We start from the raw sequence: 27,054 nt of genomic DNA on the forward strand, positions 1-27,054 counted from the left end.
CTGTTTACTTCCCTTTGTTCTTTTTTATAAAATTATAAAGGCTTCACACTGTACAGACTCAAGCCCAAACTCCTTTTTCAACCTGGAGTTCAAAACATTTCGTTAATTAGCTCTACTCTCCCCATATAACACATCACCCACAATTCCTTTGCATGCCCAAATCAAGCCAATTCTTTGCTAATGTTATCTTCCCTATTTAAAGTTCTCATTCCACCCCCATCTCATTCAGACAAAAGCCACCATTCCTATTATTCCTAATAACAAAATATTAGGAATGGTGGCTTCCATGATAAACCATATGTCTTAATATAAGGGCTTTTTCCTTCCTTTGAAATTTCTTTCTATTCAAGGTAGTACAGAATAAATTGTGAAGAAGATAAAACTGATCTTTAGTATCCACAATTTCCTCTTTCTTTAAAAATTTACTAAGAAATTTTCAAACATACTAAAAAATAGAGAAAACAGTATAATAAACTCCATATACCCATCATCAAAACATGACAATTCTCAAAATATTTGCCACAATCTTTTATCTATTGTGTTTTTCCCCTTTTTTCTTTGCTGATGTATCTTAAGGCAAATATCATACCTTTTTTCATCTAACCCACCATATTTCTGTATGCATCTCTAAAAATTATAAAATTTTTCTTATATAACCATGCTATCATTATTATCATAGTTAACTAAAATAGCAACAAATTGTTGGCATTATCTAATAACCAGTCCATATTCAAATTTCCTTGTCTATCTCCAAAATGTTTTACATTTATTTTGTTTGAATCAGATTCCAACAACATCCATTGTTATAGTTGGTGCTAGTCACCAAAATATCTTCTAATCTAAAGCAGTCCCCCTTTCCCACCTTTTTTAACCCCATTCCACTACTGATATGTTACAGAAACAAAATAATTTGTCCTGTAAAATGTCTCGCACTCTACATTTGTCTATTTGCCACCTTGCGATGTCATCTGATTTGTTATTCTATCCTCTGCATTTCCTATAAATGGAAGTTAAGAGGTTCTAAAGGCTTGATTAGATTCAGCACAATTGTTTCTGCTAAATAGCTTCATAGATGATGCCATGTACTCACTATTGGACCATACATAGGTTCACAAGTTTCGGTTGTTCCACGTTTAGTGATGCTAAGATTGATCAGTGAGTTCAGATGGTAGTAGCCTAATCCTTCCATTAAAAATATCCCTATCAATATTTTATCTGAGTTTGCATCCACTGACGATCTTTACCTGAATAAATTATTTCATTACAGGATGTAATGAGTTATTTTTCTAATTCTATTTTACTTCCACATTTACTAGTGGAATTACATATTCTATAAAATAGTAATTTTCTGTACTTAGCTAGGGTCATTTGGTTACCTTGAAATACAGTTTGTACAGGAAATGCATGAAAAATGCTCAATTATTTTTTTGACTATTTGATTATCAATATGTAGAGTACAAAACTGATGCCCTAGTTACTTCCAATGGTGTAATGGTATCAGATAATTATTTTTAGTTCACTTTTTCTCCCTTTTAGTTTTCTTTTGCTTCGTGGAGATATCTTTATAAACTCATGGGTTTATACTATTAAAATGTTTATGATAAAAAATGCATAAAATACAACTTTACAGCATAACAAACAATTATTAAGTGAACATTCAGCTTTTTTGTACCCCTTTGCTTCCATTCTCCCTATCAAAATCAACTCTTAGGAAATTTTCTGAACTTTAATGTAATTTAAAAATCAATATGTCCTCTCAGAGAATTTTAAGTATAACATTTATCTCTATTACAGAATTCAAGGAGCCATATTAAGGATTTGAGAACTTCATCTTAAAACTAACAAGCGCCATTGATCTGATTTACACAGTAGAGTGAAATGATTTATATTATGTGACATGATGTGTTACATAATAACTGTTGTGTGGAGACTGGACTGGGCAGGGGTAGGAGCAAATCCAGAGGAAATCTAGGAGGGCACTGAGGTTGTCTAGATAAGAGATGATGTACTTACTAGAGTGGAGGCAGCTGAAATGGAGAGAAAAGAATAAGATTTGAGAGATGTTTAGGAGGTAGACTTCACTAGACTTAGTGACTGATTCTATGGTGGTCAGAAAATGGGATAAATTTTTTTTTTTTAAAAAAGGGGGAGATGTCAAGAGTAATTCTAATTTCTGATGTGGGAAACAAGGTGTATGCTGCTCCATTTACTGAGTAAGAGAACCTCGTAGGAGTGCATGTTTGTGTGACGATAACTAGTTCAATATCTTCACACAGAAATTGAGAAATATAGCTAGAAATCAAAAGTTTACTATATAATCTGGATCTAAGAAGAGAAGCCAGGAAGCCATTAGCATAAAGAAAGGGTCTGCAGCCTTAAGAATGAATGTACTTAGCATCCACTAGGAGTGGATGAGATCACATAGACTAAAATGAGGAAAAGGTCTAGGACTGAATCTCGAGAAACAACAACACTTAAAGATTAGGAGAGAAGAAAGAACCAGCAGAGACTGAGAAAAAAAAACCCAAAAATGTAGGAGGGAAACCCAGAAAATATAAAGTTTTTGAGGCCAAGGGATGAAAGTGTCTCGAGAAAGAGATAATGGTGAGGGGGAGGTAGAGAGGGGTAAAGGGGGTCAAATATATGGTGATGGAAGGAGATTTGACTTTGGGAGGTGAACACAATGCAATATATAGATGATGTATTATAGAATTGTACACTTGAAACCTATATAATTTTATTAACCAATGTTGCCCCAATAAACTTAATAAAAATTTGAAATTTTTCTATCAAGTAAAAAAGAGAAAAAGAAAAAGATAATAGTCAACTGTGGCAAAGCTTTCAAAGGTCAAAAAGAACTAAAATGTGTCTGGTGGATTTAGCAGCAAAAATTGAGGGCATTTGGTTTTAAGGAGTGGTAGGAGCAGAATCCAGGTTGAAATGAATTTAGGGATATATAAGAGGTATGAAGTAGAAAAAAAAGTGTTAGACAACTCTCTTGTTTCCTACATAAGTTATGATACATGGCATCATGCAATGGATTTTACAAGGTTCCTCCCCCCCCCCCCACACACACAAATACGTGCCATTCTCAAACCTACATACATGTATTTGTTTTATTTCTTCAATTAGAGTAGAAGAGTCTGGTGAAAAGAGACCATCTTACTACCTCTGAGTTCTCACAGTACACAGGATGGCCCAGGGCTTATTGTAGACACTCAGTAAATGCTTATTGTATAAAAAAGGAAAATACTTCATTAAATACCTTTAAATTACTAACCATGATAATAGTTAATGAAAATACGCAAAGACAGAAGCCGTTGGTTTAATTCAACCAACATGTATATAATGTCTACTGTAAACTAGGATTCATATTTTAATGGAGAAGTAGACACATAAATAATTTTAAATTCCATAATTTTATGAAAGAAAAAAATGTTTTATGCTAACATCACTGTGAATAAGAATCCATTAGTGGAATATTCATTCATATACACTGATGTAAGTTAAAGAAATTGGCAGTAAAATAAGAAATTTTTTTGCCTCCCATAATTTGCATGCTTTTAAATCAGATGAAGAACAAAAAGACTTAAAATGCTAAAGAACCAGGGAGTGAAATGATCTGTATATTATGTGTCATGATGTGTTATATATACTAAGATCACTCTCCCATTTATATATTTAAGATAATCAGTGCTCAAATAGTCTATTTCTGACCTAGATCTTATTGTTCTTATGCCCAAGGGGAGAAAAAAAAATCCTCATTTACATAAAGAACAGAATGGCTCGAAGATAGAATTACAAAGAAGAATCAACTACATGAACCCTCCTCTCTTTTATTTAATCTTTAGCATAAAGAACTGAGACTATTGGGTAAATGACACATTTCTTTTATATTGTAAAGAAAATAAAATTCAAGACCGTTTCTCTCATTCCCAAAAGGAGATTTGTACACTTTACTATGGTCCCAACAGAGTCTGATTTCATTATTAAAAATTTGAAAGTATTTTTAATAAGCTATTTATTAATCTTTATACTGCTCCATGCTATTTCTTATTCTGTTAAATGTACTTCTGGGTTCAGAAAGAAGCATTCAAGTCATCCTTACTTTTTCTTTACTGAAATATACTTTTGTTTGCTAAAGAAAGATGACGTTGAAGATTATTGTTCCTATGAAATATGCAAGAAGTGGATGAAATAATTTGTGTTGGGTCTCCCTCCCTCCTAGGGAAGACTACTGCAGCAAATTTAAACAAGTAAAGCAAAGCCGCAGATAGCAAACTAGAAAAATCCATGGCCACCATTCACACCACGACCTGTAGCAGCTGCCTCAAGTCTCTCCCTCCCATGCCCTGCTCTGCCTGCCAGCCCAGCTGGAATGAATGGGCTCTGCAGAGCACTGTAAATGGTGCGCAGACCCTGGAAATCTGTCACTGAAAACCGAAGGGAAAATACAAAATTTCAACTTTGTGGCCATAACAAACTTCTTTACCTCTGAAATTTCATGAGCAAATTAGGTGATATCCAGTACAGAGTCTTATTCTGCATAGCCCATCCTTGTTAATAATGGAGCCTTTCTAAGCAGTAAAAGAATGTTACTGCAATCCATTTCTTTAGGGGGGGTAAAAGCAAAGCCTTTTTGTCCCAAGAAGCAATTGAGCAACTGCCAGTCTCTAGTTGAATAGCCACGGTGTAAGGCTGGCTGCAATTCCCACAGTTACAAGCCTAATCTCAGAGGAGATTTACCAAATTCATATAAGTACTACATAAAAAACAAATGCAGTTATTGAGCTGACATCACACAGTTGTCTGCAGATGGAGGCAACAATACAAAGTCTTTTTTCTTTTTACATTGTACAGTTCTCCCCTTCTTAATTTGGTGTCTGTTATTTTTCTCATTCCAGAAAATAGGCAATGCAGAATATAATTGCATGCACAGGTAGAACTAGCTTCTGAACTCAATTCTTTCTCTTTATATTTTCTCAATTCTATATCAGGAAAGGTGATTCATTTTAAGGAACAATACACTACATAAAATATGTTACATAGACTTCTTCTGACAAAAGACTATTTCTAGTAAACTATTTGACTATAGTATGTTCGTTATATCTTAATTATTGCCCTGTTAGAACTGCTTGTGTGATTCCATATTTAGTGTGGTTATTCTTTTCATCGTCCATTTTTGTTTAGCTATTTGTGGGAGGAGGGCAAAAGATGGTCTGAAAATTTATTACTTGAACCTGAAAAACCATTTGGAATGGCTCTATTATTGAACTTTTTAAATTAAAAAAGAAAATCACACTCACCCAAGCTATTTGAGCATCCTTCCTATTTTCTCTCCTACTTTATTATTTTTTTAATTAGACATGTTGAATCCTCATCGAATGTGGTCGAGTTTAGTATACTTTAAGGGAGGAACTGGGGTAATTTTCCATTAAATATGTCATCTCAACACAAATTCTGCGATTAAGTAATTTGGAAAAAACCTTACACTGGTGATTTTAGTCGTAGTTTGAGATTTAAGCAATATAAAATCATCCCAACCTCAGTTCTCTTTCTTCCCTTTTGCACCCCCTTTCCAGCCCCACCCCATGATGGATGCTCGGCTGTTTTTCGCTCGGTCTCTTTGTCTGAAGGATGCAAACAGTCTATGGATGCTAGGGAAAAGGGGGTGGGGGAGAGATTACCTCATTCCATGTCGCTTGCACCAATCACCACTCTTCTGTCATGGCTTCTCTAGGCAGATCGAGGGGTCTGGACCAACAGGAAAAGGCCCCAGCCCATCCCCATGGTGACCGAGTTGTATATAGGGAGCCGCATCCGCCCATGTGCCGCAGGTTCTCTTACATCGACCGCCTAAGAGTCGCGCTGTAAGAAGCAACAACCTCTCCTCTTCCTCTCAGCCATCCGCTCGGCAGCCGCAAAGCAGCAACCATGGTAAGAACATGTTTTCTCTGCCTTTTTGTGGCCGTTGGATGGGGTCGATCTGGTGGGAAAATCGTCCCTTTTGTCTTTACAACTTCTTTGATTAAGGGTAGCCCTTACGCTTTGTTGGCGAGGTTAAGCTTTGTCTGTCCCAAATCCTTGAGCCGGGCCGCTGCCTCAGTGTGGGGTGCCAGAGCCAGGCAAGAACTGCGCCCAGAGCGCGGCAGAACCGTGGGGGGAAGAACAAAGGCGGCGTGGAGGGGGGTTTTGTTATCTGAGCCTTTCGGAACCGCAAGCAGCCATCTGTCGGTGATTAAAGGGTCTAGGGCAGGCAAAGACGATCGTGGCGTCTCCTGCTCGGCCTCAGTGTATGTGCACACTGTATTCGTGAGATTCGAAGAGGCTCTTTTCTTCCTCGCGTTGTTCCCCAGGGGCGGGGAAAGGAGGCGTCGCCCCCAAAAGACCCCAGGGGTCAGTGGATGTAGGAGAGAAGAGTGGGGGAGAGAAAGACTGACATAAATTGAAGCCTTGGGTTAGCAAAAAAAGAAAAAGTTTCCTCTCCGGTTCTTTGGCATTTTAGAAAGATACCCGTATATTAACGGAGGAGAAAAAAAAAAGTGGTTAGTTTTTGTTGGAGCCTGCGGCAGCCGGCGTCAGGGCGGCGCTGGGGCGGAGTTGTTTGTTTCTGGCTTCTCTGGCCTTGGAGCCACTGGGCGGGGTTCGCCCTCGCTAAACCTTCTGTCAGAAGACTTACTAAAAGTCTTTCACCACTGTGGAATTGAAAAAGGTTTTTCATTCACTGCTAAAATTTAGATGAAATATTCACTTGACAAGCCCTCTAAAGTCTGGTCCGGGGCTACACGCCCTCCCCCCGCCCTGACTGGAGAGAGAGACAGAGAGAGAGAGAGAGAGAGAGAGAGAGAGAGTGTGTGTGTGTGTGTGTGTGTGTGTGTGTCTGTCTGTCTGTCTGTCTGTCTGTCTTGGCCGCATGTTTGGTGAGGGAGAAAGACCGTTTTGTGAACCTGAGTACCCTAACGCCCAGGACCACGGGAAACGCCCTTTCTCTCACCAATTATCAGTGGATAGACATGTAAGCTGTAACCATAAAGACCATAAAGAAAATATCTATTGAATATGATGAGTATGAACATTCTGTAGTGGGTAGAGAATCTCAAAATGAAAATACATACTATTTTTTTGTTTGTTTTAAATAAATATTTCATTATCCTTTGATTTGGTTTTATTCTTTGTTTGGTATGACATTTGTTTTTAATTTAGGAATTGTTTTTTTTTAAAGATACTCAAAATTTTTTTCAGTATACAGTGGAGAAGATTCTGGGGAAACTTAAAAAAGTAATGAAATTGCTGCAGACAAAGAAGAATTATACTCTGTTCCGCTGTCTTTTGTTCAAGCACATCTTCATTAATTCATTTCAATTTAGGCATATGGTCCTAGCCTGGCTCAGAGGAGGAAAACTGGCAGAATGGCACAATGAGATCATGTAGGCAGTTTCTGGAAATAGAGCTTGCTCTGTTAAATAATGCAGCAGACAGTACAGGCTAGCACCAGGCACAGCAAATACAGCAATGCAGCAGTCAGCCCTTCTTTAGATTCCAACTCTGTAGTACAGATGGATTCTGCAGATAGACTGCAAAAGGGTGTGGCTTCTAACCTCAGCTGCCATACAGATGTCCATGTTGAAATACCAAGCCATTTAGAAGAAACTCATCTTTATTTAAAGGGGAAGAAGGTAGTAATATTGATTCAAATTAATTAATGATTGGATTTAACTTCATTTTACAAAATCTGTGCTTTGACTTTTTTAAATATGAAAAATCTTCTATTCAAGCATGGCTATGGGAACAATGGGCTTGCACCATGTGCTAAACAGTGCAACATTATTTTTCATGCCACGCCCATCTGCAGGATTTGTAGCAGATGCTTTTCCATAATTATTTCTATCCTATTAGGGATAAGACCTCAAATAAATTTGAAGAGTATGTATATATTACTAGACATATTTTTAGAAATCAGAAGATTCAAAATACTAACACAAAAAAAGTATACAACCTAATTTTACAATTTTTCTCTTTTGCTTTTAATAGCGTGAGTGCATCTCCATCCACGTTGGCCAGGCTGGTGTTCAGATTGGCAATGCCTGCTGGGAGCTCTACTGCCTGGAACATGGCATCCAACCTGATGGCCAGATGCCAAGTGACAAAACCATTGGTGGGGGAGACGACTCCTTCAACACCTTCTTCAGCGAGACAGGCGCTGGCAAGCACGTGCCCAGGGCAGTGTTTGTAGACCTGGAACCCACGGTCATTGGTGAGTTGACCACAGTAACCCAAGTGAGATCCCAAGGGTCTGGGACAGGACGTGTGTCCTGGGGCCTCTGTTGATGCCCTGGGTTTGAGCAGGCTTGTGCATGTTGTTGGTGATAGATGGCCACTTTGTTTCCCTTGTCCAGATGAAGTTCGCACTGGCACCTACCGCCAGCTCTTCCACCCCGAGCAGCTCATCACAGGCAAGGAAGATGCCGCCAATAACTATGCTCGCGGACACTACACCATTGGCAAGGAGATCATTGACCTTGTCTTAGATCGAATTCGGAAGCTGGTATGTTTATTCTCAAGAATAAGTTAACAAGCCTAATGAGCCTATGGAAGACTTTTGAAATATACTATTTTTTTCAAACACAAAATTGAAATATAATAAAAAGATGAAATATTTCTTTATAATTTGTTTAAAAGTTCAATCAAAATATGAATTATTTCATGTCATTTCTTACATTTTAATGAAAATATTTTTAATAAGAAATACTGAATAATTCCAAGAAGGCCTACATTTTTAAAATGTTTCTTATCAAAATAAGGTCTATATCCTTGGAATTGTATGAAAAGTGAAAATATATTTACTGATTATATCACATAAAGCAATAACTATGTTTTCTCTATTCTTTTTTAACAGGCTGACCAGTGCACAGGTCTTCAGGGCTTCTTGGTTTTCCATAGCTTTGGTGGGGGAACTGGTTCCGGGTTCACCTCCCTGCTGATGGAACGTCTCTCTGTCGATTATGGCAAGAAGTCCAAGCTGGAATTCTCCATTTACCCAGCTCCCCAGGTTTCCACAGCTGTAGTTGAGCCCTACAACTCCATTCTCACCACCCACACCACCCTAGAGCACTCTGATTGTGCCTTCATGGTCGACAACGAGGCCATCTATGACATCTGTCGTAGAAACCTTGATATCGAGCGCCCAACCTACACTAACCTGAATAGATTGATAGGTCAAATTGTATCCTCCATCACTGCTTCCCTGAGATTTGATGGAGCCTTGAATGTTGATCTGACAGAATTCCAGACCAACCTGGTGCCCTATCCTCGTATCCACTTCCCTCTGGCCACCTATGCCCCTGTCATCTCTGCTGAGAAAGCCTACCATGAACAGCTTTCTGTAGCAGAGATTACTAATGCGTGCTTTGAGCCAGCCAACCAGATGGTAAAATGTGACCCTCGCCACGGTAAATACATGGCTTGCTGCCTGTTATACCGTGGGGACGTGGTTCCCAAAGATGTCAATGCTGCCATTGCCACCATCAAGACCAAGCGTACCATCCAGTTTGTGGACTGGTGCCCCACTGGCTTCAAAGTTGGCATTAATTACCAGCCTCCCACTGTGGTGCCTGGTGGAGACCTAGCCAAAGTACAGCGAGCTGTGTGCATGCTGAGCAACACTACAGCTATTGCTGAGGCCTGGGCTCGCCTGGACCACAAGTTTGACCTGATGTATGCCAAGCGTGCCTTTGTTCACTGGTACGTGGGTGAGGGCATGGAGGAAGGAGAGTTTTCTGAGGCTCGTGAGGACATGGCTGCCCTTGAGAAGGATTATGAGGAGGTTGGTGTGGATTCTGTTGAAGGAGAGGGTGAGGAAGAAGGAGAGGAATACTAAAGTTAAAATGTCACAAAGGTGCTGCTTTTACAGGGAAGCTTATTCTGTTTTAAACATTGAAAAGTTGTGATCTAATCAGTTAATTTGTATGTAGCAGTGTATACTCTCATATACAATTACTGGCCTATGCTTTAAAACACAATGCTTTGTTACAGACCCAACCTGTCCATTTCTCTGATGGGTTTGAATAAAGTATTCCCTGTCCTAAATGAGTTCAAGACTTGTATTTTCTTTTTGGGTGTCTGAAAATTTTTACATGTTTAGTACACTGAGAAGAAAGAATTTTTTATTGTGGTATATGCATATATTATGAAGTGAGTTTAAATTGCCTTAGTATGTTATAAAGCTTATTCGTAAATTAAGAAATATATATATATTATTATAACATCCATGCTATTCTTAAGTTTTGACTCAATTATAATAGTTACTTAAAATGATACTTTTAACATCATTATAATAGTTACTTAAATAATAGTTACTTAAAATGATATTTTTAGAATGGATACTTGATAATATAAAGCTAAAGTTCTGATTGGCTGCTGAACCTCATACAAATAACAAAATGATGAGTATTCTAACTGCATCATCAGGTCTTACATGCTTACATTCATGCCCCCTCATTTCCTTGGCATGTGTCCAGAGCCATCATGCTTCCTCTGCCCTGGGTTCTCAGAAGAAATCTGCTCTCCAAACAATTGTCCCCTGTGTTAGACCTAGTTATTTTCTTTTTTTTCCAGACTTATTTTCAGCTGGATGTGACAATGGAAAAGGCTGATAAATTTATTCACTCTATGTTTTTAATTATATGTCTGAATTTTAACTATCTGAGGATATTCTTATTTCATTATGGGCCAATAACTTCAAAGAATAAAACTCTTATAGTGCAGTTGCAGACATCAGCACCAACACAGTGAGAGAAACAGTTTTGGACAAAGGGTTTCCTTAAAAGAGTTCCCCTGTTAGTCCAACTGACCAAAAGGCTAAGGACCCAAAAGTAAAAAAATTGTCTTGCATTACCATTACCAAAGGCGATTAAATTATTTTTTTATTATCAATAGCCTATTTAATGTATTTCATGTCGTGTATATTTTACTATTTAAAAAACACAATGGAAACATAAATCAAGAACTGAAAATATGGTTACTGGTAGGGGGAGGGAACAGGGTCTAATCAAACTTTGTATTTGTTGTATCATTTGGCTATAGAAACATGTAAGTATTACATAATTATAATAAAGAATTAAATCAGTGGGAAAACATCTCTAAAACATTAAGCAAAATGAAACAATAAATCAAACAATAAACCAAATATCCAGTTAATGGCTTAACTACAGAGTGAGGAATTATTTCATATGACTTTAAAACACAGGAATTCAATTGTATATCCAGTGAGATGTGTTCTAACAAAAAAGAAATCTAAACGAAAAACTTCAGTAATCATAGTAATAATAGTTATTTTGAAACTTAGAATAAAATAATTTGTTGTTATTAGTATATAAAAAACCTTGTTATAATTAGATCACATATGTTCAAAAACATGGATGAATCTTAAGTGGAGGTATAGAAATAATCCAAATCAAAATTTTCACCTAGAGATGAAAAATAAATCAAATAAAAAAAAATACTGAATGGGATTAACAGATTAGACACTGAAGAAAAGGTTAATGAACTGAAGATATAACATATATTATTTATTTCATCCAAAATGAAACACATCTAAAAAAAAAGTGGGAAAAAATGAACAAATAAATGGATACTAAATAAATAAGCAGAATGAAGTTGACTTAGAATTTTTAGACTAAAACTAAGACTGAGACTGTAAACCTTTTGGTATATTTTCTCAAATGTAAACTGCTTTCAACATAAAATGCAGTGCTATAAATGGATTTAAAACAAATTTTATAAATCTACATAGAGATTTTTAAGAGTAGAATTACACAGTGTTAAAACTTTTGTTTACATATTTATTTTACTTTAATTATGGTAAAATACACAACACAAAATTTACCATCTTAACCATTTTTTGGTTTATAGTTCAGTACTGTTTGCATCCACATAGTTGTGCAACTAATCTCCAGAAATCTTTTCATCTTGGAAAATTAAAACTCTAAACCCATTAAACAGCTCCCATACCCTGTGGGAGAGAGAATGTTCCATAATGTGACACTGCTGGACCCTCAAGCTAGATCAGGGCTGTAAGAGTGATCACTTCCTGTAAATTCCCTCAGAAACTCTCTCATTGACACCTCCCCTATGCCCCACAGCAAGGAACAGATCATTGCCCTTCCCTGGGCAAATATGTAAGACAGTTTTCCCCTTATTTGAGGTGGGTCAAAAACCAGTACCCCTATCCATCCTGCCCAGTTCTACATAATTCTTTAGGGCCTGCTATGTGGCATGGAGGATATCCACGTCATTTTGCTGCACTGAAGACACACCTCATATTTAAGTTCCCTTAATAAACCCTTGATGTAATACCAGAGTTGTCAGCCTCTTTCTTTGGTCTTTACCTGCCCTCTGCTTATGGATGTAGATTTTCGGGCTTTCCCCTGGGTCTGTGTGTACAAATATCCCTTCCTTCCCCCTGGCCTCTGGCAACCACAATTCTACTTTGTCTCTATGACTTTGACTATACTAGGTACCTCAAATAATAGAATCAGATGGTATTTATCTTTCTATGACTAGCTCATTTCACTTGGGATAATGTCCTTAAGGTTCATCTATCTTTAGCATGTGTCAAAATTTCTTTCCTTTTTAAGGCCGAATAATATTCCATTGTATGTATATGCCACATTTTGTTTGTCCATTGATCTGTTTATGGACATTAAATTTGCTTCTGCCTTTTGACTATTGTGAATAATGCTGTTGTGAACACGGGTATACAAATATTCCAGACCCTGCTTTCAATTATTTTGGTTATAAACCCAGAAGTGGAATTGCTGGAAATGGTAATTCTATGTTTAATTTTTATGAGGAACTGCCATACTGTTTTCCATGGAGGCTACACCATTTTACATTCCCACCAACAATGTACAGGGTTCCAATTCTTCCATATCCTTGGGAACACTTGTTATTTTCTGTTTTGTTTTGTTTTTTTCCTGATGGTAGCCGTTTTAATGGGTATAAAGTGCTATCTCATTGTGGTTTTGATTTGCATTTTCCTAATGATTAGTGATGTTCAGTATCTTTTAATGTGCTTTTATACTGTGCTTATTGGCCATTTGCATAGCTTCTTTGGAGAAATGTCTATTGAAGTCCTTTGGTCATTTTTTTAGTATAATATATTTTTTATCAAGGTATAATTGACATATAACATTAGTTTCAGGTATGCCACACAATGATTCTATATTTGTATAGACTGCAAAATGATCACCACAATAAGTCTAGTTGACATCTGTCAGCATACATGGTTATAATATTTTTCTCATGATGAGAACTTTTTAAGATTTACTGTCTTAGCAACTTTCAAATATGCAACACAGTATTACTAACTATAGTTACCAGACTACATTATAGCCCAACGACTTATTTTATAACTGCAAATTTATACCTTTTGACCCTCCTCACCCATTTTGTCCACCCCTACCCCACTCCTGCCTCTGGCAACTATTGATCTGTTCTCTGTATCTATCATTTGCTCACTTTTAAATTGGTTTGTTAATATTAAAACACTTTTATCCCACTATTTAATCTATGAGGTTATAAGAATCTTGAGATAACTAAAATGTGAGAAATAAAAATGACAACAAAGGAATATTTTATCTTGAGACCATCACATAAATTTTACAATTCTCCTGTATTAATTCCTTCATATTAAAAAGTAAAAAATAGTAATAGTGACTATGATGCTCATCCTATCCTTTTTCTAGCTTTAACTGGAAGGTAGCTTTTGGCCTTGAGACATATAATTTTTTTTTAGCAATGTATGAAAAAGATACATATCAATGTAAGACTTTCTATATTATTTATATATTTATGTATTATTTATATATTTGTATACAAACATTTATATATTTGTATATAAATAATATGGAATAATATAAAAATTTTTATCAGAATGGATTTTGAATTTTATTAACTCTTCAGTAATATTTGAAGATTGATATGGTTTTTCTCTTTCAACATATGATGATCAATTATTTTAAAAGCCTTCCTAATGTTGAATCATCATTGCATTTCCAGTAAAAAAAGAAATACTTGATCACAGTGATTATTCTTCTAATATGCTGCCAGATTCTATTTGATGATGTGAATTTTCACTTCCACCAGCAGTGTATGTGAGTGTATGGCTGAGTCTTATATTATTTTTCAATGTAGACTGTGGCACCACAGCAGAGTACATTCCAGGGAGAAAAAAGGTGATTCCTCCAGAAGTCTATATAGTGCAGTACAGGGAAGTAGGCCTTTGAATATCTAGCTTAATTCAGAGACAGAATTTAGAGTATCAAAGCAATAGATCATTCTCGATGACTAGAGGTGGTGAAAGCAGATATCCTTGTCTTGTTTCCAATCTTCAGGAGTGTTTACTATTTCACCATCAAGTATAATGTTAGCTGTCAGATATTTAGTTTTTTTTTATTACATTTAGGAAATTTCCTTCATACCTTGTTAACTGAGAAGTTTGTTTGTTGTTCTTTGCTTTTTACAAATGGATGTTGAATTTTGTCAAATTTTTTTTTGCATGTACTTATTGAGATGATCGTATGGGTTTTTTCCTTTATTAACATCGTGAATCAGATTCATTGCCTTTTGAATATGAAACCAACCTTGCATTCCTGGGATAAACTACAGTTAGTTTATATTTTAAAGCAGGGACCCTTAACCCAGGGCTCTGGAAAGCACAGCATACTCCATTGATGAATCTCATGGATTGGTGAACTTCCCGATGTTGTATGCAGAATTCTATGTGAATTAGCTCATGGAAGGTTGTCTCCAAAGATAGCCGCTAATCATTTCTCTCATCCCTGAAGTTATATGGTACTTTTCCCATCAAGAGGCAGAGTCTATTCTTCTCTCCTTAAATTTCAGTTGGCTTTGTGATTGCTTTGACTGATAGAATGTGACAGAAGAAAATTTGTGCAGATCTAGGCTAAGCTTTTAAGAAGCCCTGGCAGCTTGTTTCCATTCAGAGGAGTCATGTAGAAAAGAACTAGGGCATCCTACCCGACAGCCAGCACTAAGACCCCAGACATGTGAGTACAACTATCCTAGGCATTCCAGCCCAACTGAGATGCCCGATGAATGTAAATACATGAGTGCACCAGATGACACCACATGGAACAGAAGAACTTTCCATAACCCATGGAATCATGAGAATAATTGTTGTTTTAACCTACTAGGTTTTGGGATGGTCTGAAACATAACAATAGATAGCTGAAACAAGGCTGACACACACATTTGGAGAGATTTTTCATTGGCTTCTCCAAAACTATTAAAACCCCTAGAGGAATGACACACTGAAAATTCTTTACAAAATACAGAATATCATTAACCTACAATGAAGTTACATCATACAAACCCATCGTAAGTTGAAAATATCATTAAGTATAAAATGCATTTAATGCTACACTATAGAGTATTAGTTGTTTACCCTTGTGGTTGCATGGCTCACTGGGAGAGCTGTGGCTCACTGCCTCTGCCCAGCATCATGAGAGAGTATCGCACTACATATCACTGGCCTGGGAAAAGATCAAAATTCAAAGTAAGGGCTCACTGCTCACTTTCACATCAACGTAATTTGAAAAATCATAAGTTGAACCGTCATAAATTGGGAACCGTCTATACTTCATAAATCTCTTTTTTTTTTAGTATTTTTGATAGATATTAACAGTAGTGTGCTTAAGATTATAATCTTTTGCCCTAAGTAGAGTAGAGATATTATTGAATTTGGCAATGAAATGAAAGGTCATATCCTTTAGCAATTTAATAGGACTGACAACCTAAGCTGAAAAGTGAGAAAACTTATTAGACCAGCCCTCCTCTGCTCTGAAAGTAGAACAAATTTAGGTAGTATTTTAGGGCTAGACCAAAACTCTTCACAAAAGAAATATATATATGCACAAGTGAAAATAAACACCACAAATTATACACAGATTAATAGACAAAAGTAGACCCAAATTTCTACATCATAAAATGTGTTTAATATGTAGTTGCATACATGAACTAGCTGGATGTATTCAACTATCATCAAAAATAGCTCAGCTATGGTGGGAATGAGTGTAATTTGAAACTGAGTTAGAACCTACCTGGGTAGAATCTAAATAAAAAATGACTGAGGGGGAGGGGAAAAATTGCATAGATGATAGTGACTCTGTTCATTCCTCTGGCAAACCAATCAAAGTTGTGACGGAAACAAGGAGCAGCAGCAAGGAAAATTCACCTGGGATCCAGATAAATAAGCCATACAACTAGGGAGAAATGCAAGAAATCACCCTGAAATGGCTAAAGGTAGGATGCGGCGAGGATGTGGGGATGCTCGGTCTCCTGCAGCTGAGTGAGACAGAGGCTACGGCCTCAGCAGCGGCAGACGCCTCTTAGAGAGGCCATGTCTGCGAGCGGATTTTCCCAGTGACGGACCTGCTTGCTCTGAGCACCAGTGCTAATTTGGCTGCGCACAGGAGATACCAGGGACTTATAGAAAGATATTGTCGAAATGAGGGCTGAGGGGAGACTTGCTCTGTACAGAAGTGTCACTGTTCATTGGTGACTCCACCACCCCTCCCAATGCATCGGACACAGAGCCACCATAGGCCTGACATCATCTAACTGGGTAACAGAGGTCGCTCCGTCCAAAGGATTCCCCGAAACCCTGCCTCCACCAACTCACGGCCCCACCCAAGCTACATCCAGAGGTATATCCTCAGCGAGTCAGGTGCTCCTTGCTGAACAGCATCTAGACTCACACTGGAAGTAGCAGGCCTTGGTTTCTGGTATGGCCTTTTGAGGTAACTATAAGCACAGCATCTATGAATTGCTTGCTGAATCTTAATAGGTGGCCCCGGAAGGGCAGAGGCTTGGGATAAGTGTGGCCTGCAGCTGAACCCCTCTCAGGACTGTGCCACTGGACACCTACTTCACAAATCCACACTAATAAGACTGGGAGACTTAGGAGCTTGCTTAGTACATAGAAACAAACATGGAGGGTCAGCCAAAATGGGAAGACAAAGAAGCAAAAATCATATGAGAGAAGAGAGCAGAGATCCAGATATAATGGAGTCAAGAATCTAACAGATGCAGAGTTCAAAACACTGATTATAAAGATGCTCAATGAACTTTTGAGAAGTGTAGATAAGTTCAGTGAGAACTTCAACAAAGAGATAAAAAACATAAAATTGGAAATGGAAATTATAAAAGGAAAACAGTCCAAAATGATGAACACATTATCTGAGATGAGAAGCATATTAAATGGAATAAACAAAGGAATAAACAAAGTGAATAAAGGAAAGCATCAAATGCCCTATTTAGAGGACCAGAAAGCCTAGGATATGCAATCAGAATGACAAAAGATAAGATGCCAAGACTATAAAAATAAAATAAGGAGTATATGGGACACTATTAAGGGTCCAAATATCCGTCTGAGTGGCGTAACTGAAGAAAATCAATATGATGAACAGCTGTTTGAAGAAATAATGATAGAAAACTTCCCTAACCTGGTGAAGGAAATGGACATAAAACCCCAGGAAGCTCAGAGAATTCCAAAACTCAGGGATCCAAAGAGGCCCACACCAAGACACATCATAATTAAAATGCCAAAGGTTAAATACAAAGAAGGAATATTAAAAGCAGCAAGAGAAAAACAGATAATTACTTATAAGGGAACACCCATAAGACTGGCAGCTGATTTCTCAAAAGAAACTATGCAGGACAGAAGGGCCTGGCAAAAATTTTCGACAGGATGAAGATCCAGGATCTATAACCAAGGATACTTTATCCAGCAAAGCTATCATTTAGAGTGGAAGGACAGATAAAGAGCTTCCCAGACAAAAATAAGTTGAAGGAATTTATCACCACCAAGCCAGTATTACAGGAAATGTTGGGGGGACTTCTTTAAGAAGAAAAAATATAAAAGACTCACTTGAGATTAAAAGACACACACACACTAAAAGGAAAGGGTTGGAAAAAGATATTGCTTTGATGGACCTAGAAGGTATTTAAGTCAGACAGAGAAAGAAAAACACTATATGCAGAATCTAAGGGCTAAAAAAAATAAACAAATCAAATAAAGTAATCACGAATACATTGTACAATTTGGTGATGGACAGAGGGGAAGGGGGCTTGAGGAGCTGGGAGAATGGGGTGAAAGGTTAAAGAAGTACAAATTAGTAGCTGATGGATGGTCACAGAGATAGGGAGTAGGGCATAGGGAATGCACTTAGCATTAATATGTTGGCTCGGTGGAGGGTCAGGGGAGGAAGGGAGCAATTGGGGGACCATTTTACAAACTATATAGATGTCTAACCAATGTACTATATACTTGAAACTAATTTAGATTATTTAATTAATTATTTTTTACAAAATGACTGAGACATAGGGCATGGCTTCCACCTGGTGAATGAGGTGCGGTAGGGTAGAGGGCTGGAAGGAGAATGACAAGACTGTAGACCACCAGTTCCAATCCAGTAAAAGATGTAATGAGACAGAAAGGTCTGAGATAAATGGCAAAGAGAAGCTAACTCTGGAAAAAAGGAATTTAAAATAAATCAGGCCAGGTACCTGGAAATAGTTCAAAAACAATACATCAGGGACCCAAGCTGAAGCCTGCTAGGGAGACTGTCTGGCTCCCAAGTTAGGCATTATTTGGAAAAAAAACAGCTGAATGTTCCTCAAGTGTCCAGGATGTTGAAGGCCAAGATATACAAGGTCTAGCCTGGAAAGGGAACCAAAACCCAGAATTCTGGATGGCATTCATGGGAATCCTTTCTACAGCATATCACAGAAGGAAGGGCCCTGCCCAGTGACAATTTCTGGAAGAGTAGACCAAATGAGTTACATGCTAGAACTCATGGGGAAATCTTTAATGAGGGAAATAGGAATACAAGGTGAGAGCCAAGAAAGTTTATCAGTTACAGTGCTACACTGGAAAGACTAGAGCAGGCAAGCAGTTGAAGAGATGAAGTGCGGGTCAGAAATATGAGTGCAGTCAAGTTGGATTCCTCTGGATAAAGCTCTCTCATGGGGCTTCAATCATGCTGTTTATCAGGGCTTCGGTCTAATATGCAACTAATAGCAGTTCCAGATGAGAAAAGAGAACAGAAAAAGAAAAAGCAATACTTAAAAAAATTGTAGATTGCTGGATACAAAAATAAATTGCATTTTATATACCAAAAATAGAAAATTTAACTTAAAAAGTACATCATTCATAATAGTATCAAAAAACATGTAAAGTACCTAGGGATAAAATTGTGCAAGACATAGGGATAAAAAAGGGCAAGATGTATTTTAATGCAACTTTATTGGAAAACCACTAAACCATATCTAAATACATGGAATTATATATTTAGTCCATATGTTAGAATAGTAAATTCATAAAAATTCAGTTCTCAAGTTGATCTGTAGGTTCAATATAATTCCATTCGAAATCACAAAGGACTGTGTGTATGCGTGCATGCACACACACACATATGCTATCTAAGCATGCACTTGAGAAGAGCACATATCATAGATGGCACTATACCAGAGGATTAAAAAAATATACACAGAAAGAACAAAGCCCCTGTGGATCATTTTATACAACACAGGGAATAGTGGTGACATCATAAGACAAAGTGCTTGGGGAATCTGCTCTCCTAGAACAGGCTTCCTCATCTTTCTAAGGCTTATGTAGGTATCACTTATATAGGCACTTTATTTAGACATTATGCTACAAATTGCCTTTCTCTATCTTGATAAGAAAGCTGAAGGGTAACAATATCTACTATCAGGAAGCTAAATACACATCCTTTTTATCTGGCTAACCAGGCTGAAGTGAAGGACTTAAGTAAGATTGAATTTGACTATTTCTATTCTCTGCACTTTTAGATTCTCTTTTTCTTAACAAATCATGTAAATAGAGAAAGATTCTCTTTTTTTGTCAAACCGTTATGCTACGATCTGTATCATTTTGGAATGTAGCCCCTTAATTTCAAGACTCGGGCTAACTGCAAAATCCTTAGAATGATTTAGAGAATTAAAGAGAGCTATAAATACGTTTATTAATGGATTTTTGTTAGTTCATAAATTACGCCTAAGGAATTCTCATTCTTTCCATTTGTTTTTTTTGTAAAGAGCAAAAATCTTGATTTTATCAAAAGCGTATGATTTAGGCAATGCAGTTTTTAAATAATAGGACCAACTTTAGGAATACTCCAATGTAGATTAAGTTTTCTTTTAGTGACTTCTCACATCTTTATTCAGCATTTCACTTTCTGGTATTGGCCACTTTCAATCTTTACCCATACCCTTCTTTTTCTTTTACCCAAGCTTTAATTTCTACCAATAGTCCATTATTATCTGTAAAAAAAAGGTAGTTGATTACTTAAGATGTCATCTTTCCCTAAAGTAATGTTATTTATACAAGGAGTTTTTAGAAATTAAAAATTTGACTTTTCAAGGAATCAGCAGGAAAAGAACTTCAAGTACCACCTTAGGTAAAGCAGATGATATTTTGGGTAGCTATTTTAAGCCATTAAAATCAGAGTATAGAGTGACAGGCTAATAGTTACTTTTCCTACCCCAAGGATAACCCTGCCTCTCACACTTTAACCCTTGCTTTTATTTCTAATAGAACAACTTTATTGAAATGTAATTCACAAGTTATACAATTCCCCCATTTAAAGTGTACATATCAATGGTGTATTTAGTATATTCACAGAGCATATATAAGCATATATAAGCATAATCACAATCAATTTTAAAACATTTCATCATCTCCCCAAAAAACTGTGTAACCTAGGCAATCACTAATTTACTTTCTGTCTATATATTTTCCTATTCCAGACACTACTTTACTTTGTCTATATATTTTCCCATTCCAGACATTTTATATAAATGGAATCATACAACATGTAGACATTTGTAACTGGTTTCTTTATTTATTCTTTTCTAAAATATCAACTTAAGTAGATTAGATATATTTTGCAAATAGTTCCATTTCAGTGATCCAGATTGTTATAGGAAACACCGGTAGGGCATAACATTTTAGAATGCAGAGATTTCTGTGTATTGTTATTTGATACATAATTCATAAAACACAAAATTCATCCATTAGTGTACAATTTAGTGTGCAATTTAATTTTAATGTACAATTTAAGTTTTTAGTATATTTACCAGGTCGTGCAAACAATACCATCTAATCTCAGAACATTTTTATCATTCTACAAAAAAAAAAAATAATAATAATAATAACTTAAACTCTACCCATTAGCAGTCACTCCCCATTCAATCCACCCCCTAGCCCATGGCAAACATTAATCTATTTCCTGTCTCTGTAGGTTTGCCTATTCTGGACATTCCATGTAAATGGAATCATACGATATACAGCTTTATTTGTTTTTAATTTTTTTAGGTGAGGCAACCCTTGGTTGACCTCATAGATTGCAAGGACCTTGTCAACTTACAATTCCTTATTTTTAAAATTTTTACGCCTACAGCACCTGGTCTTCCTAGGTGGTCTCCCATCCAAGTACTAAGTAGGCCCAACCCTACTTAGCATCCGAGATCAGACAGGAACAGGCTTGTTCAGGGTAACATGGCCATAGACTATAATATGTGGCTTCTTTCACTTAGCATAATGTTTTTAAGGTTCATCTATGTTGTAGAATATATTAATATTTAATTTATTTTTATTGCCATATAATATTCCATTGTATGAATATATAACATTTTCTTTATCCATTCATCAGTTGATGGACATTTGGGCTGTTTCATTTTTTGGCTATTATGATTAATGCTGTGAAGGATAGCAGAGTTTGCCGCCACAAAACATGCTACTGCTTTGGCATGAGGATTATTTTGAATTGAAGACAATTGAGAAGAAGTCAGGTACAAAAACAAATAAATAACAACTACAACAACAACAACAATAATCACCTCTCTGCTCTCATCCTATTTACCTAATAACAGGACATGGATTTGTGCATAAGTTAATCATTGACAACCCAAACCTTCATCAGCCCAGACACAATACCAGAGGACTCCACAGCAAACTTTACTGACTAGCTCTTGTCTTCCATTAGTCCCCCAAATTGTGCCTTCCCACAATTTGTCTTCCCTAGATACTACTCAGTCCTTTTCCTTTATCTTGTCACTTCTCTAAAAGTTTATTGTTCCTTTGCTAAGATGTTATAAACCCAAATTTTAACCAAACCTTTGAAGTACTATCACTGAGTTTCTCCCACGTATATATGAGATATACATATAATAAAAATCTATTTTTTTCTCTTATGAATGTCTTTTATTACAGAGCACCAGCCAAGAAATTAGAAGGGTAGAAGGAAAAATATCTATACATATACACACAGTGGCAATGAACATTTGTGTATATGTTTTTGCGTGGCTATATGTTTTCATCTCATATATCTAGAAATGGAATTTCTGGGTTATAGGGAAGCTCTATGTTTAATACTTTGTGGAATTTTCAAACTATTTTCCAAAGTGGTTGCGGCATTTCCATTCCTACCAGTAGTGAATGAGGGTTTCAACTTTTCCACATTCTTATGAAGACTTGTTATTATCTGTCTTTTTCATGGTAGCCATCCTCATGGGGGTAAAGTGGTATCTCACTGGGGTTTTGATTTGCATTTCCCTGATAGCTAATTAAGTTGAGGATCTTTTCATGTGCTTTTTAAACATTCATACATCTTCTTTGGAGAAATGTATATTTAGAGTCTTTGTCCATTTTAATCAGATTGTTTATTTTTGATTATTGAGTTGTAAGAGTTCTTTATATGTTCTAGATATGAGTATAATATTTATTATTTGCAAATATTTTCTCTCATTCTGTGGGTTATCTTTTCACTTTCTTGATAGAGTCTTTTAAGGCACAGAAGTTTAAAAAAAATTTTTAATACCTATAGCACTTGGTATTCCTAGGTGGTCTCGCAAGAAGTTTTAAATTTTGATAAAGTCCAGTGTACCTATTTTTTTTTCTTTTGTTGCTTATGCTTTGGGTGTCATCTGAGAAGCGTTTTCGTAACCCACAGTCATTCAGATTTCTATATTTTCTTCTAAGAGTTTTACAGTTTTACCTATTACATTAGGTCTGTGATCCATTTACAGTTAATTTTTATGTATGTATAAGTAAGAAATTCAACTTCATTCTTTTGTATATGGATATCCATTTGTCCTATCACTATATGTTGAAAAGACAATTTTTTCTTCATTGATTTATCTTGGCACCCTTGTCAAAAAATTAATTGACCATAACTGTGAAAGTTTATTTCTGGACTCTCAATTCTATTCCATTGATCTGTTATATCTACCTTTTCTGGGTTATAGGGAAGCTCCACACAGTCTTGATTACTGTAGCCTTGCAGAAAAATTTTAAGTCAGAAAGTTCCCTGAATTTGTTATTTTCAAGACTGTTCTGGCTCTTCAAGGTCCCTTGAATTTTCATATGGATATTAGGATCAGTTTGTTGATTTCTGCAATGAAGCCAGCTAGGGATTTTGATAGGAATTGTGCTGCAGTTGTATTATCAATTTGGAAAATATTGCCATTTTAACAATATTGTCTTCCAATCCTTAAACATAAAATATCTTTTCATTTATTTACATCATCTTTAATTTCTTTCGACAATGTTTTGTAGTTATTCCATGATTTTAAATGCAATATTATCTATTGTTAGAAAAAGAGTAATTATAACTCAGGTCTCTCAGTTCTTTTTCAAGATTCTGAAGAGAAATTTGTCATACGGAAACTCAAAAACTTTTTGATTCTTGGTGGGTCCTCAGTTTTAATTTTCTGCCCCACCTCCAAACATATATATACATATATATGTGTGTGTGTGTGTATATATATATATATATATATTTTTTTTTTTCATTTCAGGACCACCAAATCCCTATCCCATAATGGTAGGTGGGTTTCTTGTTTTTGCTTGGTCTTAACTTCCCTGAAGAGACACTATTGTGCTATATGACATATTCTCTATATTCATTGGGGGTCCAATGTGCTTATTCCCCTGGGATGGATTATTACATCTGCGATAAGATGCAAAGATTTTTTTCCCCCTTGTATTGTTAAATAAAACATCTTATTCTGCAGCTGCAATGGAAAACATTAAGACACCTTCTATAATGTGTTAAATGGGATAAGGTATGTTTCTAATTTGTTTAAGAGAGAGAGTTAAATTTTAAAGAATACTTACTTAATATTCTGAACCTGAAGTTCTGGCAGATGGAAAATTTAGATGCAGCATAATTTTCCCCCTAATGTTGTATATATATATAGAAGCAGAATAACTGCTTCCCCTACAAAATCATATATTGGTTGATTGAATATATGCCAACATTATTCATAATTTACTTGGCTTCAGCTGTACATATTTTATATTTCCCAATTTATACTTTTTAGGGGTATTGAAGCTAACACAGTCAGGAAGAAATAGATTTCATTAATTTAAAAAAAAAACCTTTCTTAGATAATGTCCCTCCCCCGCAAAAATCTATACAGACAGAACTAAACATTGATTCTCTCTTCCTTCATACATAAAACATATTGTTTAAAATTTTTATTCATGGCAATTTAACTCAAATGAGTACTTCAATATTATTAGCTTCTTATCCATTTTTAATAGCTTGTCCTCCCTTCAAAATCACCAGAGGTAAAATCAGCATTCTTTTACTACCAACCCAACATAATTGCTATTCTTTCTGAATTACTAAGGTTGATTGATGTTTTGATTGATTGTTTTTTTTTTCTTTTTTAAATTTCTCGTTTTCTCTAACATGCAGAAAAAGTACTGGCTGAAAGTACACATGAGAATTAGTTCTTGAACCTGAACTGTGCTGAAGATGAAATCACTTCGACAAACAAAAGGCAACAAACAAAAATCAAAAATGTTACAAAGTAAATTTAAATTCTAAAAATCCGAATGGTAACTTGTTATGTGACCTTTAAATTTTTTCATTGGGTAGGCTTTCTGGAGAGCCATTCTCCTATTGCTAGAAGTTAAAGAATGGAGACCCTATCAAGTCATTTGAGGTGCTGAAGATTACGACTGGGAACCTGGGTTACTATGTCAAAGCTCAACAAAGTATAAGGAACCAGTCCTTATATTATACAAAATGTAATCTCTCCATACAAAAGAGAACAATAAATTACATGAGTGATACTATATCCATTTACTCATCCATTTAATGCCTTTTCAACACCAAATATATAAATAGCCCTGTGGTAGGCATTTGAGAATACATATTTATATATTCGATTCATATTCAACACATATTTATTCACTACCTACTACATAAGACTAAGGGGTTACGGCAATGAACAAAACAGAGAAGATTGTATATTCCAGTAGGGAGACAGAAAATAAGCAAATAATAAATGTCCTACGAGGAAAAAGGAGCAGGTTAAGGGGGGAATGGAAGGAATGGAGGATATTATTTTAGAATAAAAGGTCAAGGCCTCTTTTAGTTGATAATATTAAAAGAGAAACTAAGGAAATTAGAGAGTAGATATCTGGGGGAAGAGCAAATTAGGCAAAGGGACCACAAGTGGAGAGCCTTGAGACAAAGTAGCATAATCACTGTGTTCCAGGTACAGTAAAAAGGACAGTACAGCTAAAGTAGAAAGAGCGAGGAGGAAAAGAATATAAGATGAAGCTGGAGAAACAGCCAGGAACCAGACCAGGAAGAACATTTTTGAACACTGTAAGAATCTGGATAGTATTCTAAGAATAACAAGAAGCCCCCAGAGTAGGCACAATCAAAGTTATATATTTTAAAATATATATTATATATTTTTAAAGGATCATTTTTTTAAAAAAAGACTGTAAGAATGGAAGCAGGGAGAGCAGTAAGTAGAATATTTTTGTGTCTGGGAGAGAGATGAGAGACAATTGAGGATATATTTTGTTGGCAGAGCTGACAGGATTTACTGATGCATTAGATTGTAAATATTTTAAAAAGAGAGGAGTTAGAGATAACTCAGAGGTTTTTGGCCTGAACAACTGGGTGATCAGAGGTAACATTTACTCAGATGAAGAACACTAGAAGAGGAAAGAAGTAGGTTGTGTGCCTGTGAGTGTGGGGAGGTAGTGGAATTCAAAAATTCATTTTAGACCTGATAAATGTTGAGTAGGCAACTAGATATACACTTCAGGGAATGGAGAAAAGGTCTTGGTGGGAGACACCAATATATAGATAATATTTAAAGCCATGAGACTAGATGGGTATATACATCTTATACAATTATGTGACCATTTCTATAGAGCAGTGGTATTCACAAGTTTGCTTGTGTTCCACCTAAAATTCTTTTCAAAACTACATACTTCTTCAGACATTTTTAAGTTGGTATCTAAAATTTTTGAAGTTAAGTTTAAATGATTAAAAAGACTGTAATTTTAAACATATTGTAAATGTTGACATTTTAAAATAAAACATACTGTTCTGTTACATCTCATGGAATCTTTCTGTTTGTTTCACAGAATCTTAAAATTTAGTAATTTGATACTATCATCCATTTTTAAAAGATAAAATTGGGTTTTCAATAATATAGTGGACTAGATTTTTGATGCACCTTCCAATAAAAACTAAAAATGGATATAAAATGATAAAATATTTTCTTAAAAGCATCAAAAAGCTTATAAGATAGTAAGAAATCTTTAAGCAGAGTTCAATGGAACATTGGTGCCATATTCTTCACAGCCTTAAAAAAATAAAGTACTGGGATTAAATATAAAGCTCAGGGTCCATCCAAAGTGAGAAGGACCAGAGAAACACCCACAGAAAAAGTTAGGACTCCAAAGAGCTAAACCTTTAGTATAAGTGTGGACCAGAAGTAAATCTGCCACAACCCCCTCTTCCAGAGGATTGCAATGAAAATTGCCTTGATATGAACAGGAAAAGGGGGAAAACTACCAAACAACCAAACAAGAATATCTGAGAAATGTTCAAAACAATCAGCTCATGCATGAATTTGCAACTTGGGTGTTCCAAAAGTCCTAATACCATGAGCTTAGTTTAAAATCATCCTAGA

At 36.0% G+C, this 27,054-nt stretch overlaps 1 protein-coding gene and 1 pseudogene across 1 annotated transcript; one reads left to right on the forward strand and one right to left on the reverse strand.

Annotated features, from left to right (window-relative positions):
* The first annotated feature begins 5,799 nt into the window (after positions 1 to 5,799).
* LOC107514242 (tubulin alpha-1A chain) lies at positions 5,800 to 10,089 on the forward strand. Its single transcript, XM_016151761.2, has 4 exons — positions 5,800 to 5,937; positions 8,032 to 8,254; positions 8,397 to 8,545; positions 8,897 to 10,089. The coding sequence occupies exons 1-4, from the start codon at positions 5,935 to 5,937 to the stop codon at positions 9,875 to 9,877; spliced, it is 1,356 nt and encodes a 451-aa protein (XP_016007247.1). The 5' UTR covers positions 5,800 to 5,934; the 3' UTR covers positions 9,878 to 10,089.
* An 11,405-nt stretch (positions 10,090 to 21,494) lies between these two features.
* On the reverse strand, positions 21,495 to 21,613 carry LOC118614218 (annotated as a pseudogene).
* Between the last annotated feature and the right edge of the window lie 5,441 nt (positions 21,614 to 27,054).

This window comes from Rousettus aegyptiacus, unplaced genomic scaffold (genome assembly GCF_014176215.1).
Source record: "Rousettus aegyptiacus isolate mRouAeg1 unplaced genomic scaffold, mRouAeg1.p scaffold_m13_p_2, whole genome shotgun sequence".
Taxonomy (NCBI): Eukaryota; Metazoa; Chordata; class Mammalia; order Chiroptera; family Pteropodidae; genus Rousettus; species Rousettus aegyptiacus.